Source organism: Uloborus diversus, chromosome 1 (assembly GCF_026930045.1).
Source record: "Uloborus diversus isolate 005 chromosome 1, Udiv.v.3.1, whole genome shotgun sequence".
Lineage (NCBI taxonomy): Eukaryota > Metazoa > Arthropoda > Arachnida > Araneae > Uloboridae > Uloborus > Uloborus diversus.
Window position 1 is genome coordinate 160,303,425 of NC_072731.1, and position 19,860 is coordinate 160,323,284.

A 19,860-nucleotide genomic window follows, 5' to 3' on the forward strand; every position below is an offset into this window, starting at 1 on the left:
GACAAAATTAAAAACTTAGAGAAACCAGTACAAATGGAAGGAGAACATCTTCTCTGTCTTGGGGGCAACAGATGGTACTAGTAGCTCTTGTAGGTGCTGCTGTACAGCATGATTTAGAGAAATTTTCCAATGAAAGTCTATCTAGGACCTTATCTTTAAACGCGTTTTACTCAAAACTTGAAAATGTCTACTTTACATCCCTTTTGTTTCTCACTGCCTCATATGATTTAATTCCTATCAAAGGAATTCCACTAATATTTTCTAGAAATTTATAAATTTTAACTTAGTGCAGAACATCTATAAACTCATTTTGAACAAACTAGATGTAATTTTTGGAAGCTTCCCCTCTTCTTCGAAATTCATTGTTACATTTACAACAACTAAAGTTGAAACCCATTCAAACACCATACTTTTGCAGTCGGATTTTTCATCATAGCTATTCTGGAAAGTAGGAAAAGTTTTGACATCGCAACTTACACAAAATAAGATAGTATGGCTAAACTAAACGAATTTCTTTCGAAGTCATATTTTCGACTCAAACATTAAACTTGACATTTTGTCCTGCCACATTTGTAGCAAGGATAGAGTTCAAGATAGAAATTCAAATAAGAGTAGCGTTAGTGTTACATTTTACATATGAAAACTTTGAGAAACCTTTTTTTTAATATGAAGCTAATTTACCGTGCTTTAAACTTAGCAAACCGTAAACAAAATAAAAGGGCCTAGCAAATATGAATTTTTAATGTTTAAAAGCTCAAAATAATTAAATTGAATTACCTTACAACCTGAATTGGTTAGTCGCAGAAGTTGGAATTTTGCGATTTTCTAAACATAGAAAAACAGAAAACGCGACGTGAAACATCTAAGTTTCACGTGAAATCTACAACTAATTGCGTGTCCAAAATCAAATTGAACATTTTTTGTTCATGAACGTTTATGGATGTGAAAAGGGCATTTTCTCCTCCCCCCCCCCCCCCACCCCAAAAAATCTTGAAACGGAAATCGACGATCTCAATTTCGGTGTGACAAAAATGATCCAAAATTTAGAAGTTCAAATGATTAATAATCCCACTATTCTTAACAAAGCATTAAGGTTAATCTTGCTCTCATAAGAGTTTTATCAAGAATTTAGCATACTTTTATTGATAATGACATAAGTTTTATTGATAGGTTAATTTTCCACTAGTTTTCACGTGTTTCGCCAGATGGCAATGCGGAAAAAGTTATTGTCAATCTTTCGGGAGTGGGACAGAACCAAATGCTAATGTATTTCCGAGTACGACAAAATAGTAATGATACTGCCTCCTGAATAGAGTGATCACCGTTTCTCCGAATCTTTTTTTAAAGGCTGACAAAAGCAATCTGCCCCGCAAAAATGCAAAAGTTTTGGATAATTGAAAGGCAAGCATCATTAGATATGAATGTATAATTTCCCCGGATGATTCAAACGTAGTAAATGAGAGGAGGTCGCGTGATCCTCCCGGCAGAGAACTTCCAACTCTTTGAAAAGCAAGTGCAATTTATGAATCGATATCTGAGTACTGTTTACGAAAGTCTGTTTGCTCTCTTGGGCAGCCAATAGGACGGGACAAGCGACATACGGCGCCAGTCGTCTGCCTGGAATATTAGTCCTTTGGCTTCGGTTCTTACTTGACGCTGACGCATACATGTGTGTGTGTGTTCGATAGTCAATAAATTCAAGGAAAAAAAATTCACCAATTGAGTTATCGGTCGTAGGCTGTATTAAAGGCTTTTGTTTTTTGACTAGAAAATAGAAAAAGAAAAACTTGGTACAGTAGACTCGACTATCCGGCGTAATTTGGTGAAAGGGTTGGGGCCGGGTATCAAAAAGGCCCGGAGTTTCCACTTACTGCCTGCTCTCTCTTTTATTTAACAACACAGTTTAAGAAAAATATTTTATGAAAAAAAAGAGATTAAATTACTGCTTATTAATAAGTTACAAAAATGGGAAATGTTAGGACTGAAAAAAATCAAAATGTTCAGTTTTGAATTGGAGGCGAAGGTATTCATAGACAAGTTCTGCTTTTACCTTTAAGCGCTTCTAATGACGATTTTTTTTTCTTACTAATTGTTCGTTTCTAATAATCTCTTTTTTCTTCGTTTCCTTTTCTCCTTGTGTGTGCGGTTGTGTGTTTGTTTTGCATGGAGAACTTTATCCTCCACAAGCTGCAACGAGTTTTTGAAAGGCAGATTCCAACATTCTTTATTTTTCCCCCAAGTCACTGTTTTTGTCCGAGGTATGAAAACTAATTGAGTCATCTTTACACGTGTAAGAATGTACGAAATAACCAAAATTCTTAAAACATGCATCATTCCTATGAAATGCAAATATGATAACTGTAAGATGAAATTTTTCTTGGTTATTAAGTGCCGCCAAGATGCTCAGAAAAAATGATTTGCTCCCCTAAAGGTTCATTGCATGAAATATTCTTTCATTCGAACAACTCTTGTACTTCTCTTTTAGTTAAGGCCTCTCTCTACTCTGGTAAGACTTGAATATTTGAATCATTCAAAAAACCAACTTTTAACTTTTCTGATTATTTGGGGTAAAATTTAAAACGAATATCCACTTTTGATTGAGCCATGGCTTTGTAATAAACAGAGCCCGATCATTCTGATATTTGACATGGGGCACATTTCCATTTCAGCCCCCCCCCCTAAGATTTTTGAAGACACTGGGCATAAAATTCATTTTGTCCCCCCCCCATTCCGGCTTATTCTATGAAATGAAGCCATAGAATATTTTGATACTTGCTTATTAATACAACCATGCTAAATTTGGTAGTACCTCATATCACAATCTAGTATATACATGTAAAAAGTAGGAAAGATATAGTATGCGATAATTATATAAGATGTGGTTAAACTTTGCTCGTTGCAGTAAACCGTAAATATCAAACTTATCTGTGATATAACTTTTAATTATAAATACGGACTAAACTTGGAATGGTTTTCGGATTTGCAAAAATATCAAAATTTTAAGGGGAATTTTTATCAACAAATAAAGAGATTTTTTCCTTATCTTAGCATTTGCAAAAATATCAATGATATCATTGTACTCTGGATTCTGAGTGAAACCATTATTTTTTTTTTAACTAGCATGATAAATTAAGAGGATTTTGGGCCCCCCTAAAATCTAAGAGGAAGGGCCTGTGCCCCGCATGACCTTGCGGTAATCAGGCTCTGGTAAAGGAAAATGCTTCGCATCTTAGACCATTAATATTTTTTAAACACGAGTGCGAAAATTATTCTGTACGTCACCATACAATGCTTTTTTCACTGATTCACACATAAAATTAATAGCAAATAATAATAAAAACACGAATATGTGTTTTTAATTCGAACGTTTTCTATGCAACACGAGTCGAGATCTTAACTAAAAAAAAATCATTCTAAAAGGCTTTGCTTTTGATTATATACATATGAACGAACTGATTCCACATCAATAAAACATGTGCGTATTTTCATTTTTAGTTCAACGTTGTGATTCATTAATAATAAACACAATGAAAAAAACTAAAGTAACAAGTACTTTTACACGAGTGATGTCAAAATGATGCAGAAAAACGCGGTCGTCGAACTATATTCGCATTCTCAATCGCCATCTTAAAGATATTTAGAGGAAAAGCAATGACTCCTTAACGGCTGTGTTACCTAATCAAGAAGAAGCTTTGTGGCTTGATTTGGGCAATCTCAGCCCAAACGAAAGATTATAAAAAGCACTGGCCAACTACATCTTAAAACATTTCTACTTATTATGAAAGATAAGTACCTATGCTTGTCGTTTGAGTGAGTCAGTGTGTGCGCGCATGCGACGTTCAAGTAAATTTTCGTACTTATATTCATGAAATTTAGCCCACAGGTTGACAGACCTAAAACCCTGAATCGTAGAAGAAAGGTCAACACGTCCGACATCTTGGGGCAAACTGTGCTTTCTTCCTATGTCTTCTATGGTGATGTAGCGTGTTTTGCTTCTTGATCTTCATCTTTAAAATTTGTCACTTAAAAAATCGATAAAAACGCTTTCCCAAAATTAACAATAAACTTACTTTTACTTTCGTATACTAATCTGAGCTTTATTACCCATCAGGCTTAGCCACTATAAGGAATAATTTTATTTGTCGCCTGAAGTTATGCCTTTAAGATTCAACTTCAAAATTTTTCCAAGATCAGTCATAAAGCACCTCTCTTTCTCACATTTAAACTCTTCCAATTACGAAAAAATTCCGGAAGAAGCTACTGACCCCCAAATATCACCAAAGATAGTTTAAAAGTGACTTCAATGTTGAAAAACTTATGGGAGGACACCCCAAATTCCCTTTCCTACATCATTACCAAATATTGCCTAAAAGTATGATTTTTGACGTAAATTTCAAATATTCCACTATTAATACTAGCTACTCTCTCAGTTATCTTTTCAACGAACATTTTGTAAGGCACACGAATTTGAAACCTCAAAACACTAAAATTTTCGGCAGGTCCTAACATCTAAATTTAAAATGAAGTTCCACTCCGTATTATTCATTGCGCAGCGGGAAGCCTTTCTGCAAGTAAACCTAAAAAGACCACTTTTGACTTGTAAAACAGCCGCACAGTGGAGTATTTGACTGAAAATCCTGGCCAAAACTAGTTTTAATATTTAATCCACGGTTTAGACTTTTGCATGTTTACGACCGTAAAAACGATCCTAGTGAACGTAGAGAAAAAAAAAAAATGCATCATAGGAAAAATAATTTTCTTCAAGAATATGATTTGTTTGAAGTTCTAACGTAATTAATCGAATTTAATATTTCTTGTTATTATTGTGTTTTCTGTATCTGGTAGTTATTAATTAATGTGTATATTTGTAAACTTGTGATAGAAGTTTGGCACCCTTTCTGGGGATTGTACTGCCCGGGACGTGCAGTCCTTAGGAAAGGGGCAATGTTACAAATTCTGTAAATAGTAATTATTGTAGGGACGTAACCTGTAAATAGTTTCCCGTAATGAATATACAACCCCTTTTTCATTCGGCTAAATTATACGACCCCTATTTTCTTTCTTTTCATTGATAACGGTCTACTACTTTACAGAAGCGTGTGGAATATTGGAGAAATTTCTTTTCGGTGTATTTAAGCCGTTAGCGATGGATAAACAGTTAGTTTCGATTCAGATTTCGAACGGAGAGCATTTTGCTCTGTTTATAGCGAGGCATTTCGCTGTGTTGTTTTCGTATTTGGAAGTAAATACGTGTGTAAACGTTGAGTTTACGGTGTTGTATGATAATTGCTTAATTGCTGATGAATAATTTAGCAGTTGTTGAAGATCTTTCCTGTACATAGTGTAAATAAATTTCCTGTGTTTTTATCAAGAACTGTCTTCATTTCAAGAAAGTGGAAGTCGCACAGATCCCGTCCACAATAATTGTGCTCGTACCTTGGGTCGATCCTTAGTTTTACATAGCGTGATGTGTCCCGCTAAAAATTGTACAAACAAAAACTTGGAACTAAAATTTAAAAAAACTTCAATTTCACAATGAGTAGGTAAAATGTCTTAAATGTGGATAGCTCGCTAGCGTTAGGAGACAGTTACAATTGTCTCCTAACGGTAGCGAGTGTGTGGGAGGGGGAGTCTTTTCCCCCTTATGCTACGTATAAGGGGGAAAAGACCCCCTCCCCCGGTATATTATTTGCAGCAATGATCTGAAACAATATAAATATTTATTTATTTTATTTAAAACCTATCTCAATTTTAGGGAAGAGCAAATTTCTTTAGAGAGATCACAAAATAATTTAATTTATTAACTCATTAACGTACATGAGAAAATTAACATAATTGAACGCAAACACATGTTTTAGGGGTGCAATGAATCTCTTTAGCGATGCATAATGGTAAGCGTTTCGAAATTAATTGGATGATTCTCTTTCCATAGCTTACATCTTTATACATTGATGAAGCTGTTTCTCGTAACCCTGAAACTCGTGTCTGAAATTTTATTGTTGTTTGTGCGCTCAAATATGTCGATCTTTTCATTCAGTAGTACTTATGATAACTTTTTACAAATTTATTAATTCTTTGTAGGTAAATTCAGTTTAAAATCATGACTTGTCACAAAACGATCGGATTATGCACTTTTTTTTTTTTTTTTAAATCATTTAAAAAAAGGGCAGTTGTAGGCGGAAGATTTTTTTGCTGAAATCAGCACTAGAGACTTTGCCAAATACGATGCAACTTTCAAAACAGCCCGACACCCATTTAAAAAGTTTTCTCTAGTTATAAATTAAGGCGAAAAGCCTTTAAAAATCTCACGTACCAAGTTTTCTTTATTTTTTTCACAAAAAGAAAATAAAAATATTTACTTTGATTTATAATTAGCACAAAGCCCTGACATTTCTTTATCCCGTAAAATTGGTTTGGTTCAATTCCATTCATTTATAAAGCCACAAAAAATCTACATTGAAACGTAATAATTAAGTTTAAAACGTAACAAAAAAGCGAAAATTCTTATAGAAATTTCATCCTTCAACGAGGCTATGAGCAATTGTACGTGACTCAAGTTTCCAAAACAGGTGCTGATCGATGCACCAGTTAGTCAACTATCATAGAATAAATTTTCATAAAAATCGGGTAAATTCTTAATTTTGGACTTTTGGCCAGGATTTTCAGTCAAATACTCCACTGTGAGCCGTTTAAAAGTGGATTTTTTCATCTCGAAGCATAAAATGAAAATAAATTCTTACGTAGCTAAAATTCTTACACATCATTTTGCAGCTAATAATATTATTTTTGGACGAAAAAAATATTTTCCCGCTAAATTTTTTGCTTTATCCTCTCTCTCGAGAAAATTTATCATGTGCTCGTGCATATGCCAGACCATTGACGTGAACCTCAAAGAAATCAAAAGATTCTCAGCTTGAAATATATAACATTGTGTCCCAAAAGAAAATGTTTTAGCGGTAACAACTAAAAGATGTGAGAACAGAATTTATTCAAGCGTAAAAAGATAATAGCCACAAGTTATTCTCTGCCATCATTTCTTCTCTGCTGGTATACACAATATATATTTTTACTTTTATTTAAGGCGACGTAGTATGTAATTTGAGCCAAAGAGAGACAAAGTCCAAACAAAAGAAGAACTTTTTATGATGGAAGAGTGATAAAACCTGTTAATCAAGCAAGATACTTCAGTTTTATGAATCTGGATAGAATGGATAGGGCAACCCGGCAGTCCCGCCTTTCACTGTCAGAACCGTCTCAGGTAATAACCTAAATTTATTTTTCATTTCAAAGGAGTTCACAGTTTAGGCAAAATACGATCGGAACTTTTTTTTTCTCGATATACGCAAGCCAAGGGTCCGTTTACTGACCTCCCCCCCCCCCGTAATGTTAGACCACTAGTTAAGGTCAAAACCAGTCTTACGACTAACTTGTTTCAGTTTAATATACAACGTGTGCGAAAAAGATCTTGACCATTCTACACGTTGATAACAAAGATACTTGCAGGTGAAAGGAAATGTAGTTTGCTACAAAAGAATGAAGAAATTTAAGAGTTTTTTTTATTTTTAATTATTATAATTTTTTTAAACAGTACTTTCAACATAACTGTATGCAAGCTCCGCGGAATATCTCGAGTTGCTATTCAAATTCTGTACCAGTGCTTTTTAACAGTTACGGTGAGGAGTAACAGTGAAGATTACTAAGTGTATTCTTTCCTTTAAAACGGAAATAGTAGGGGGGGGGACAAGCATTTGATATACCATGTCTTTAACACAACCCCACATAAAGAAATCCGGTGGAGTTATGCCAAGGAATGGATCATCTAAGACCAATCCGCTGCTCAGGAAACAACCTCATCCATTGCTATGTAGCACAGGCGATTGGGGGGACATCAGAAAAACGTTTTCATTCTTTTGTTACAAACTGCATTTCATTTCATCTGTTGATTCTTTTTACATTCTTCTATATTCAATATATAGAAAAAAGTATTGGATTTGTGCAAATTTTCGAATTTCGACCGGATTCGAACGTTTTAAGGTGTGCTGAGTTCATTTCGACCATTTTTGGAAAATGTCTGTCTGTCTCTGTGTGTGTGTGTGTTTGTGTCACGTATGTGTGTGACCAGTTTGTTATGGCCCCTCTCTACAACAAAAATTACCGCATGAAATCGAAAGAAATTTGGTACACGTATGTTCCCCTATGTGAACTTGTGCCCATTGGTTTTTGGAGTGAATTCCTCCAATGGGGGTGGAGCAATGGGACGTTTTTTGAGTTTTGCGTGACTGCTATTCCCCAGGAAGTAACTGGCGGAATCAAACAAAATTTGGTCTATATGTTGCACTTAACAGGTACAGGTCCTGATTCAATGTTGGTGTCAATAAAATAGCTCAAACGGGGGTTGAGCTATAGAACATTTTTGTCGTCAATTGTGACTGTTGTATCTAAAGAAATAATGAAAGGAATCAAACAAAAATGTATCTACAATTAGCCCTTAGAGGGTACAAGAAATGATTTTATTTTGGCGAAAGCGGCTGATAAAGGGGTGGCGCAATCGAATGTTCTTTTTTTTCCATCGTGAGTGCCATATCTCAAGAAGTAATGCTACGTTCTGGACGAAATTTGGAATAAATATGAATCCATATGTAAACAGGCGTTGATTCAATTTTGGCGCCAATCGCTCCATGGGAGGCTGATTTTTTTTTTCTTTTAATTTGTGTGAATAAAAATAGCTTTATAATTGCAACAATAAGAAAGACAAATCGTAATAGGCTGTCGTCTGCGTATATCTCGTGATTTTAATTGCATGGAAATGATCGGAAATATTATCTCGATTTAAAATTTTTAACTCTTGCCATCTTGTGTTTGTTAACAAATAAATGTTTGATAAAAAACGTTTGGTTTAATTTTTTTTCTTCATTTGATCAATTTTCCCTGAATTTTTGTTATTTTCTCAAAATTCCCTGATATTTCCCTGAGTGATAAACTTCCCTGATTTTCCTGATTTCCCTGATCTGTCGCCACCCTGTGGAATGACCCATATCTTAAGTCCTGAACTTTGATAGCAACTTCGATTACTTTATTCTTAGTAGTATTAATTAATTATTATATGCCTCAAATAAATATCGAAACGGTACTTTAAAATATATATATATATTTAAAATCTACAAATGATGATAAGATATGGTGTAAAAATCTTTTAAAATATCATTCGATATCTTGGTTTACTCAGCAGTTGCCAGTAACAGTTCCAGAGTCACGCAAATCAATTTTCAATGCCTACGTAAGTCCCCGTTATTTTTCAAGATTATTTTGATAGAGCGATTACATTATTCCCAAAGAATAATGGTAGGCTTAAGAATTGATCCAATGCGCGTTCAGTTTTGATGCGTGAGATTATGAAGAAATATAACGCAAAGAAAAACAAGACGAGACAGAAAAATACAAATATTTTTTACACGAAAAAGTAAAAGAGAAAGAAATAGTCGCAAAATAGTTTTCAGAGTCGGAGAAAGTTGAACGAGTACGTATTCTTTTCATGAATAATAACCAACCCTTAGGGGCTGTTCATAAGTAATTTTTCCTTAACATTGTTGATCCCCCCCCCCCCCCGTCCCACATCTGTCACAAAGCGTCACACTTCTTCATATTCCCCCCCCCCAAGTCAAGTGTCACGCTACTTTTTACAAACATACGGTAGAAAATGATCAAGTGATGTCACACGTCTTGAAACCCCCTCACACGTCTTGAAACACACTCTTTCACCTTGTCACAAACTCACAATTTCTGAACCCCCCTCCCCCTCATAGCGGGACATCATTTTTGGACAGCCCTTTAATCTGAAAAAAGAAAATTAATTTTCCTGAAGTGCAGAGTATATTTATTTATGTGCAACTAACTTCAATTTTTCTTTTTAATTTTCAGTTTCTTTTTGACCACCAAATGGATGTGAATCGAATAAGTAAAAGAAAAAAAAATCAAGGAAATGTTTATTTATTTTTTCCACAATCAAACATCCTATCAGTTAATCTTTCACTCGCTTCTGCAGTTGAAATTCCCGAAATGTAAATGCTGAGAGGGGGGAAAAAGGAAGAAAAAAAATAAAAGTTAAAATAGGGAAGTAAAAGCAGTCGAGCCGGAATATTGTTCGGTAAGCAACATACAGTACTTTTCAAAACTTGACTTGTGGGGTGAGTCTAAAAACCACCAAATATGGCCTGAATCACTTTCATACGCACATTAAATTTTAAATATAGTAACGTAACAAAAACTTGAGGTTCAAATAATGTATGTCGTTTGTGAGTGTATTAAGTGTTGTTAAATGCCTTGTCGCCCAACAAGATGATCCTATTTCAAATAAATGACATTAATTTGTTTATTATTTTTAAAATAGCCTTGTGTGCTACTGAAAACTTTTCTCAGCATGGCATCTCTGTGAAGTCAACTGCACTGCTGGCGCAGGGAGTCGTTTCTGCTGTTTTGAAAGAGAGCGATGAGCAAAATTAGTTCGTAACTCATTTTAAAACACAACAATTTTATTTTCGCAACAGTCTGCTTCGCGCTTTTCAATGTGCTCATAACAACAGTTTTTTTTTCTTTTTTTTTCATGTTAAATGAAAAGTAACTCATTTACAGCCGAAAATACCGGAAAAATAAACCGTTTTGTATCTTGATTCTTCGCTCAAAACAATAAAGAAAGAAAGAAAGAAAAGTACGTTAAAAGTTTGACACCACAGCTTTATTTCACAACAGGCAGAGTAGCAAAAAATATTAAGGGCAGCAATTCGACCTGTCTACATTTTTTACTACCGTTAAAAATAAAATATATTAGCAGTTTTTTTTTTAACATCTTTTTCTTTTCATTAATACTAATTTTCATAAAATAATGAGAATTAGATATCTTTAATAAGATTAATTACTTTAAAGGTTCTAATTTTCATTAATTAACTATGGGGTTATTTCATTAAGGGTTTAACACCCTACCGCTACCCTTGACCAGTATTAGCCCTTGTCATCACAATAAATTAATAAATAAAACTAGTTTTGAGATTTTCTTAGAGGATTTTAGTTGGGCTTTCAATATCAAGGTATATTTGCTCCTTTCTATAAGCAGGGGACTCACGTCATGTTAAGATTCTTTTTACGATTGGAATAATGTAAAAAGAAGATTTATTTGCCCTTTTTGCTGTTGGCGAGAAGGTACAATGTACAAAACTTTTCACAATTGACCTCGGTGCAAGAACAGGACAGCTCCATTTTTCGCAGTTTTGCGCTTTGCATTGAAATATAGGAAGTAAAACAACATTATCTTTTATGCTGTACAAAAATAAGACAGCTCCAAAAAATATTCCATAAGATTTTCTACGGAAGATTTGGGAACCGACTACATTTCAGGAGAAAAAATAAAAAGCTCCTCAATAACTGAATGTGTTACTTTGAAACTCGAGTGTTTTTAATCACTGTTTTCGAAAAGAACCAAATGTTATTTGGATTATAAATAAAAATTCAAAACCTATTTGGATTATTATTAAAAACTCAAAATGTATTTGAATTTTTAGATCAAGAACGGACAGCAGGCGCGGATAACAGGGCCTCCCCGGAAGTTCTCTTCGTTGGTAAATTTTCGATATTGAACATCAAAAAACGCAGTCTTAGACCATCTTTGATAATGTTAGGCAGAGGAATTTTGGGACTCTTCCCCGGAAATGTTTCGGAATTGAAATCCGAAACACGTGTGACCCATTTGTGTGAGAGTAAATAATCAAAATTAATCTCCCTTCCCTAGAAAAATTTCTGTAACCGCCTTTGTGGGACAGCTTCAATGCACAACAATTGATAACGCATAGGAAACGTTATACTTTTACAGTGCCAGATCTATGAATTTTCTGAGCCGAGGAAAATCTAGAAACTGCTGCCCCTACCCATTTTCCATCAAGTTTTTATATTGAGTTTCATCGAAAATAAACACAGAAATAGGGTGAATTTGCTGCCTCCAGAAGTTGCCATCTAGGGCGAGGGCCTGCATTGCTCTCCCCTAGATCCGGCACATATTGATCATAAGAATATCACTGAAATTTGTTTCTTAGAGGCAAATTCCAGCATAATATTCAATACTACAAAGCATGGGTGAAAATTGCTTCTCTTCTTCAACATTTTAACGAAGCAACTGCCTGTTTGGGGATATTTTGATGGTTGAAATTATAACCCTAACTCCAGTGGATTAACGCTTCAGTAGATTGCGTTAATATTCAACCACTTTTTTTATTCTTCAATCCCCAAACATGGCTGTCTTACTAGTAAAAGAGTTAAGTTACCGGATCGAGTTCAGCCTTGTCACAATAAAGCCTTTCCCTACATGTTAAACATTACCAAAACATATTATCAAATTATCATGCCGTGGCGCGAGTTTCATTGTTGAAACACGCGGGTTACTCGATCACCAGCTATTATTTATATGAGGATATAGACAAAACTAAATTTTAAAACCGTGTTTTGGTACTAGGGGGTGTCTCACCTTGATGGAGTCGTAGCAGGCGATGACCCTTCCGTTCTGGACTTCGACGTGGGATGGGGGATGGGCGAATTTACAGTCCGTGTCGGATCGGGAGCACTTGTTCCTCTGGAATTCCCGGCAAACCTCCAGCTGGAGCCACCGAGAGTCTTTGATGGCGGCCAGGCTGCTCACCATGGCCATGTCATGACGGACGGAGCACGAGGTCACTTCTGTTGGGGAAAAAAACGCTCCCATTAGACACACAACAAATGCAGCAGTTCTAGGGCAGAAGCAAAAAAAAAAAAAAAAAAAGACCGCAAGAAACGTTTTAAAATAAGATACTTATTAACGCTCGTTAAAAAAAATTAAAAGAAATAATTAAAAATTTGCAGATATAGTAAAACTTGTGAAGTTGACTACCCTTGTAAGGTGATCACCTGTCTAAGTTATCCGCATTTTTTCAAGCACGGAATTACACCTTATCATTTAAATCAATCTTTGTAAGTTGACCACCTGTTTAAGTTGACCACTAAATGACCACCTGTTTAAGTTGACCACTAAAGTACTGCACCGCAAGCGGTCAACTTACACAGGTTTCACTGTACTGCCTTTTACGTTCACAAGGCAGATATTTTCAACCGCGTAACTGAATCCCTAGTTGTTTCTTTTCAAGATCTTTCGAAATCGTATGTCAGACGAGTGATTAAAGGAGCTATCGGTTGATGTAATAATTTAAAAATTTGCAAGATGGGGCGGTTCTTTTTTTTTCTATATTGTTGTAACTTTGACAACTCTTGTTTGCGAAAGACGGAAAAGCATTTTTAATAAACTAAATCAATATTTTCTCGCAGCAGTGTATCAAAAGCAAATATGCCAACAAACAAGAAAAATTCCTCCAATATAGAAGACTGGTAATATGATAAATGCAGTAGTAATCCAATTGAAGGACAGATATTAGTCTCACACGCGAAAGATATCGAACGTTAGATGCTAGTTTATGGATTTAAAATGTATTTTATAGAGAAGTAAAATAAATGTTGTCTGAGTTTCCTCCATTTTCCAAGTTTTCTTCATTTTCTAATGCGTTCCACATCATTGGTTAGGTTTCTTCGTGGAAAACGACTGCCGTGTTTACAGGCACGTGTGTTTCAAAAGCTTTTGTTACTTGATCTGTTCAGTGTCAGATTAAGTGGGAAAGCTTTGCAATCGTTTCCGAAAACAAAAATGGTAATAAAAAGTTGATTGTAAAGAAAAGTTAAAAAATAACTTCTAGGATGAACTGAAACAAGCATATAACTATGGATTGTGGATTTATGGTTGGTTGGTTCTCTTCATGGAGTAAAGACATGGTAATCTTGTTTTTGTGGCGCTAGAACCTGAAAAGGTTTTTTTACGAAATACACGAATATGCACTTTTGAAACTTGGAAAATATAATCAGGGGTTTTCGAGACTTTTCTGGATTAAAGTCATCAATTTGAAAGTTTTTTTTTTTTTTTTTTCATTAGCTTTTATTATACTTGCTCGACAAGCTTTTTAATCAGTGCCAAAAACAAACGAATAATAGTAATTACAAATTTAATTTAATTGATAAAGTTTACAAATTAATTTCAAGGCTGAACTTAAGCTAGCATAGATTGGTGGTTATTCGGCTGTCCAAACTTTCTAATTGAGACAGATTTTTAGGGCTTTCCTCGGTTCAAATCATCAGTTTAAAATAATTTTCGAAAGTTTTTTCATCATGCTGTTGTTGTAGTTCTTACTAATCATAGGTGGTATAGCTTAGCTACACCATCTCCAAAAAACCAAAAATCTCCAAAAAGTAAAGAAAAAAAATTGGGTCTCTTAAAATCTCAAGCATTGTGAAATTCAAGCACTTGAGATATGACTAGGAGAGGCATGATCGGCCCTGCACCAATGACACTCCGGAAAGTGTTTCTCCCCCCTGCTGGAAAGCAGGAGATTTGACGCGTCCACTTTTTTTCCCCATCATATAGTTGTTTATTAAACGCTTCTTTTCACCGCATACTTGTTCCGACATTATTACAAAAGAAAGAAAAGAAAGAATGAGAAGATGAAGGTACCGATGCACCCAAAGAAGAGAAACTCCTCTCATAAGATAGAGATGGAATTTTCCTCTTCGGACGTGAAACTTCATTTATTAATAAATTCGGTATTCCCAGACCGAACAAAATTTATTTATGGCGAAAGAACAACTTACTCACTTGCACCCATTCGTGGTTTAAATTTAGACCAAACTGAAACGTCACAAGTTTATTCTCACGTGCGCTTCGGATACATTATTTTTACCCCAACAACACGAGTTATGAACAGTGAAGGAGGAAGACCGGAGACCGCTTCCAATTGCACCTGTTCGCGGTATTTTCGAAAATTTATCCCCTTTGAAGGATGTGCTATCGGGGATTTATGGTCTTGGGAGGATGTGCTAAAGTGGGATAGACTACACCATCCATTGCCGATGAGAAATGATCATTTTCGCGCCACACAGCAATATATTAAAGGGGAAATTTAACGCTGTGAGGTCAGCGCGTAAATTATGTGAATGGCGATTCCTTGAGTAAAAAGACTAATAATACGAGCAATAATAATTCATCGCAGAAAGTCAATGATTTACCGTGGCGGGAAACTAAGCAGCAAATCATTTCGGGAATACGAGAAGACGATTTAGCGACTCAGAAATAGGGGAAAATAACAAGGGCATAAATTAAGATTTATTTGGGAGTAGTCCAAACTGCATGCATTCTGTAATTAAAGAAATAAATCAATTTTTTATTTAAAAAAAAGTGTAAGTGATTCTGCATTCTGAATAGGGTTCACGGGAAACAATGAGTTGGGAGATCTCAATTTTATCTTGAAGAACACAAGGTAACTAGCTAAGATTTTTCCTTTTTGGGCAGCATTTTTTTTTGGGGGGGGGGGGGATTAGATTGCATATTTCATGCAACAAACTGCTCTCTTCTCAGGATCAAAACAAAATGCATTTCTTGAGAAAAGGAAAAACGTGATTTTGTAGGGTGTACTTTCACCAAAGTATCATGGCTTGTGAATTTTCTGGAATACCTTTAACGTTGAAAGTACAGGAGAGAGGGAGAGGGGGGGCAGAATAACTCAGCAAGTCGTGAAGTTGAGTACTCTGCTTTGAACCTATATCTGAAAGTTTTGTAAAAAAAAAAGTTTCACACATCATGTTTCCAAATTCACTTTTTTTATAAATACCTCGAAAATATAGATGGAGATTGTGTGCATATCAATATCGTCACACTGGATTAACTCCTTAAGAGAGTCTTATTTTAGTAGGACGAACATGGATTAATTAAAAAGCAATTTATCAAAAAAAGGAAAAAAAAACTTTCTGACAAGTAACTAGCGTTATAATTGAAACTCTTACAAACTCTCCATTGTAAAGATTCTAAAAAAAAAAAAAAATCAGGCATTTAAAAAATAAAATAAAATAAAAAAAAAAAACAGGACAGCCCTCAACGCGATGATTACTTCTGTTTAAAACTATAATCGCGAAAAATTTCCGGGGCGAGACTCCGAATCTCTTTTTTCTCTAACATTACCACAGATAGTCTAAAACAGAGTTTTTAGAACTACAATCTTGAAAACTTATCGGAGGATAGCTCCCGAACCCGTCCCCTCTCCTCAACACAACGGTAGACCATCTATATCTACAATTGCGTTTTTGAAGTTTCACTATTGAAAAATTACTGGAAAGGGGCCACCGAACCTTTTATCCCCCTAACATCACCAGAGATCGTCTAAAACTGGTTTTAAAGCTACAATTTCGAAAATTTTCCGGGGGAAAAACCCCTGGACCCCCTAACTAAGTAACTATTTCCGTTTCAAGGTTCATATTGTATACATCTAGTAATAACTCCATCCCAAACTAGAAATTTGAATCCACTCTCCCTGTAATTATTCATACGTAAAAAAAAATGGTGCAGCAAAACTCAGGGGTCTCCAAAACTTGTTTACTCAAGGTCCACGTTGTAAATTTTGGAAAGGCGAGGCGGGTCAACAATATTTCAGTTTAAATGGTATTTGTTAGCTTTCCCCCCCCCTCCCAATTGACAAGAAACTAACACTCTAAAAACTGTTATGTTTAACCCGATTCGAAAGCGAGAAAAATTTTCAGGGGAATCTGCGCCATTGAGCTTGAGAGGGGGGGGGGGATGGGTACGCCTGTAAAACCTGAAAATTCAAAAAAAAAAAATCGCAACTAGTGGCCAGAAAACATTTTTAATTAAGTTACATAGAGAAATTTTCATTTTGAGTCTAATTTAACCAGGAGTTTTATTTTTTATGAAAACTAGAACGCGGTCTCCAGCCGATTCGCTGTATTTCCCCACGCAACCTTTTAGCGTAGCGCCGAAAGAATCGTTAAGCGCAATATGCCATCTTATTCTCACTAAATTTCGTATCCTGAATAAAATAGCGACTCAAAATGAAAATTTCGCTGTATAACTTAATTAAAAATGTTTTCTGGCCACTTGTTGCGAAATTGTTTTTTGAATTTTCAGGTCTGCAATTACGTAAAGAGTTCCTTAAAACTCTCATTTTTTCAAATGCCTCTAAAATCTGTTAAACGAAAAAGTGGAAGCTCTCCTTTTCAGGGAACGTACTGCTCAGTGGTTAATAAACTGTAAAAAAATGAAAATTTTTGAAATTGACATATTTGAGAAAAATTAAAAACATTATTTTAAACTTCTTTTTTTCCAAAAGACTATGGAAAAAAAACTAAAGCACAGATTTCAAAATGTTGCATATGTTTTTAAACAAGAAAAAATATCCTTTTAAATAAAATAAACCGCAACAAAATATGTTCTACCGTTCCTGAGATAATGTACTTTAAAGATTTTGACGAAAATCCTAAGTGAGAAATCATGACAGGACCGCCGACTTTGGCGGCCTGTATCTCGGCCTAGGAATTTTTTTGGACAAAAAAAAAGTATTTCCTTATTTTTTTATAAATTTTAACATATGTTAAATTCAAAAAAAAAAAAAAAAAAAAACCGAGACCATCACATTACAGCCCTTGTTGAATTGACATGGATTGGATTCTATCATATCCAATTAACACATCCATTAAATAATTCTTTTTGTATGAAAACATTAATTTTTTTCCCAGAATGAACAGCTTAATTATAACATCAAGAAATGAAAATAAAAGAGACGTACGGAAATCGCATTAAAAATAAAAAATAAAAAGGGTTTTTAAAGTTCAGTTTAAAAGATTTTGTCTTTGCATTCAATATTATATCAGAATTTGTCTTTATGAAACCCAATTTCAAGGACATTTTTAAAAAATATAATGTTACTTATGCTTATTTATTTATTTGTTGTGCATTGGTACTCTCTTGACGGCAAAATGTGGAGCTATGCCCTTCTTGCACCCAGTTCTTCAACTTGAAGAACCCCGCACAAAATGCAAAAAACGTAGAGGGGGGGATGCTAAACCGGCAATTAGAATGCAACATCAATAATCAAACCCGTTTGATTTCGAGCTCAATCAACACAATCTGCGGGAAGAGCAAAGAAAGAAGAGGGGGGAACCGGCAAGTTATCTCTTACTTATTTGGCTGGAAATTAAGCAGTGCGGAGAAAACCATTTGACACGGAAAAGCCCCAAACGTGTTGCACCGTCGGAAGATTCCTCTGCTTGGAAAGAAGCCCACAAGTTCCTCTTTCTCTCTCTTCAGTGAGTTATTAAGAGTACCAGAAGGGGTCTATTTTTAGGGGGTTGCAATCTTTCCAGAAAGATGGAAAGACAAGCGGGTTATTTTTAGACGCGGGGGAGGCTTCCTGGTTTTATCGCTGGTGGAGATGGACTGTTGACTAGATGCTGATATACGCGGTAAGGCACGGGAATGTAAACATATCCTTTTTTGAGCAGGCGAAGCGGACTAGGATGGTTTATTGGCTCTGCGGATTCTGGGCCATGAACACACACAAATTGAAAGCAGACAAGAGGATCGTTCTGGACATTTTATTAGGTGAGGCAAAGCCGAAGAAGGATTAACGCTTCCGGCAATGTTGAGAGAAAACCTGAAAGAAGCATTCATTCACCTACATCCGGGATTATTCTAAATGTACGTTTAAGAAGTGAAGTGATTCAAAGCTGATCCAGTTAAGGAGTTAATATATATATATATATATATATATATATATATATATATATATATATATATATATATATATATATATATATATATATATATATATATATATATATATATATATATATATATGCTTTTGCATCAACTGGAGGGGGGGGGGGAGAGATGTGAGTTTTTAGTACCACCGAAAAAATAACCGACAGCTATTTGTGGTGAAAGATCTAATATGAATTTAAGTAAATTTTAAAGAACAGAAATTTATTATTATGAAGAGGAATCGATGGTTCAATTTTTTCAAGTGTTTTACAAACAGTTGATGAGACTGAATTAATGTCGTACTATACTTTTTATGCAAAATAGTAGCTTCAGACAACCAGAAACTTGACAAACAGTTACATCGAGTTTGATGAAAGTCTTTTAAATGAGAAAATAGTCTGTCACTGGTTCAAAATGTCTTGCAAAATCCCTGCATGGTTTTTGGAATCAACTTAAGCTTAATAAAATGACACCGCGCCAATTCATCTTACTATTCTAGCGCTTTGAAAGAATTCATGCACAAGTCAATACCAAATCCTTTTGAAATGTCAGATTTGAAATCATGATAATGTCGTTTTCCTATTAGTTCCCTAATAATGTAAATATCTTCCCATTCTAGAAGAAAGTAAACCACTGCTGAAAGTCGAGCATGAATAAATAGTAGCATTGCTTGGATTGCCTACACCCTGGCTTATGGCAATCCAAGAAAACTGAAGCAGGCTGAAAATGAAAAATAAACGCTTATAGTGAAAATAATTATTCAAACTGTGAAATTTCCGACAATCAAAAATTATCCTGTTAAGTTATTTTTTAGAGACACTTTTTTAAAAATATTCATGGTTAAGAAAAGAAAAGCGAACGAGAGAGAAAGAAACAACAGTAATAAGGACAGCAATTTGAAACATAAAACTGAAACTAGACATCGAAACTTCTACGCAAATGTTGAAAAACGTTTGTCTCTTGAGCTGACGAAGAATTGATAAAACGGAAGAGAAGAGAAAAAGAGAAGGAACAAGATAAAATATCAAAAAGATTAAAACCCATGCAGCTGTTAACTTTAATGTGTAATGTGTGCATCAAAATATTATTTTCCAGGTTAATCGATGGTACTTTATCTTGGATATTACGGCTGACGCCACATAAGAAAGTCGCAAAATTCTTCACAACACAGATTTTTTTAAATTCTTGCTTCAAGCAAG

At 34.9% G+C, this 19,860-nt stretch overlaps 1 protein-coding gene across 6 annotated transcripts in view; it reads right to left on the reverse strand.

The window, feature by feature from the left end:
* Positions 1 to 19,860, reverse strand: part of LOC129233262 (muscleblind-like protein 1) — a 312,999-nt gene that overhangs the window by 79,479 nt on the left and 213,660 nt on the right. For all 6 annotated transcript variants that reach the window (XM_054867334.1, XM_054867342.1, XM_054867350.1 and 3 more), the window contains one exon: positions 12,509 to 12,717. In XM_054867334.1, the coding sequence (XP_054723309.1) occupies positions 12,509 to 12,688 (180 nt within the window). In that variant the 5' untranslated portion in view covers positions 12,689 to 12,717. The remainder of the gene's footprint in view (positions 1 to 12,508; positions 12,718 to 19,860) is intronic.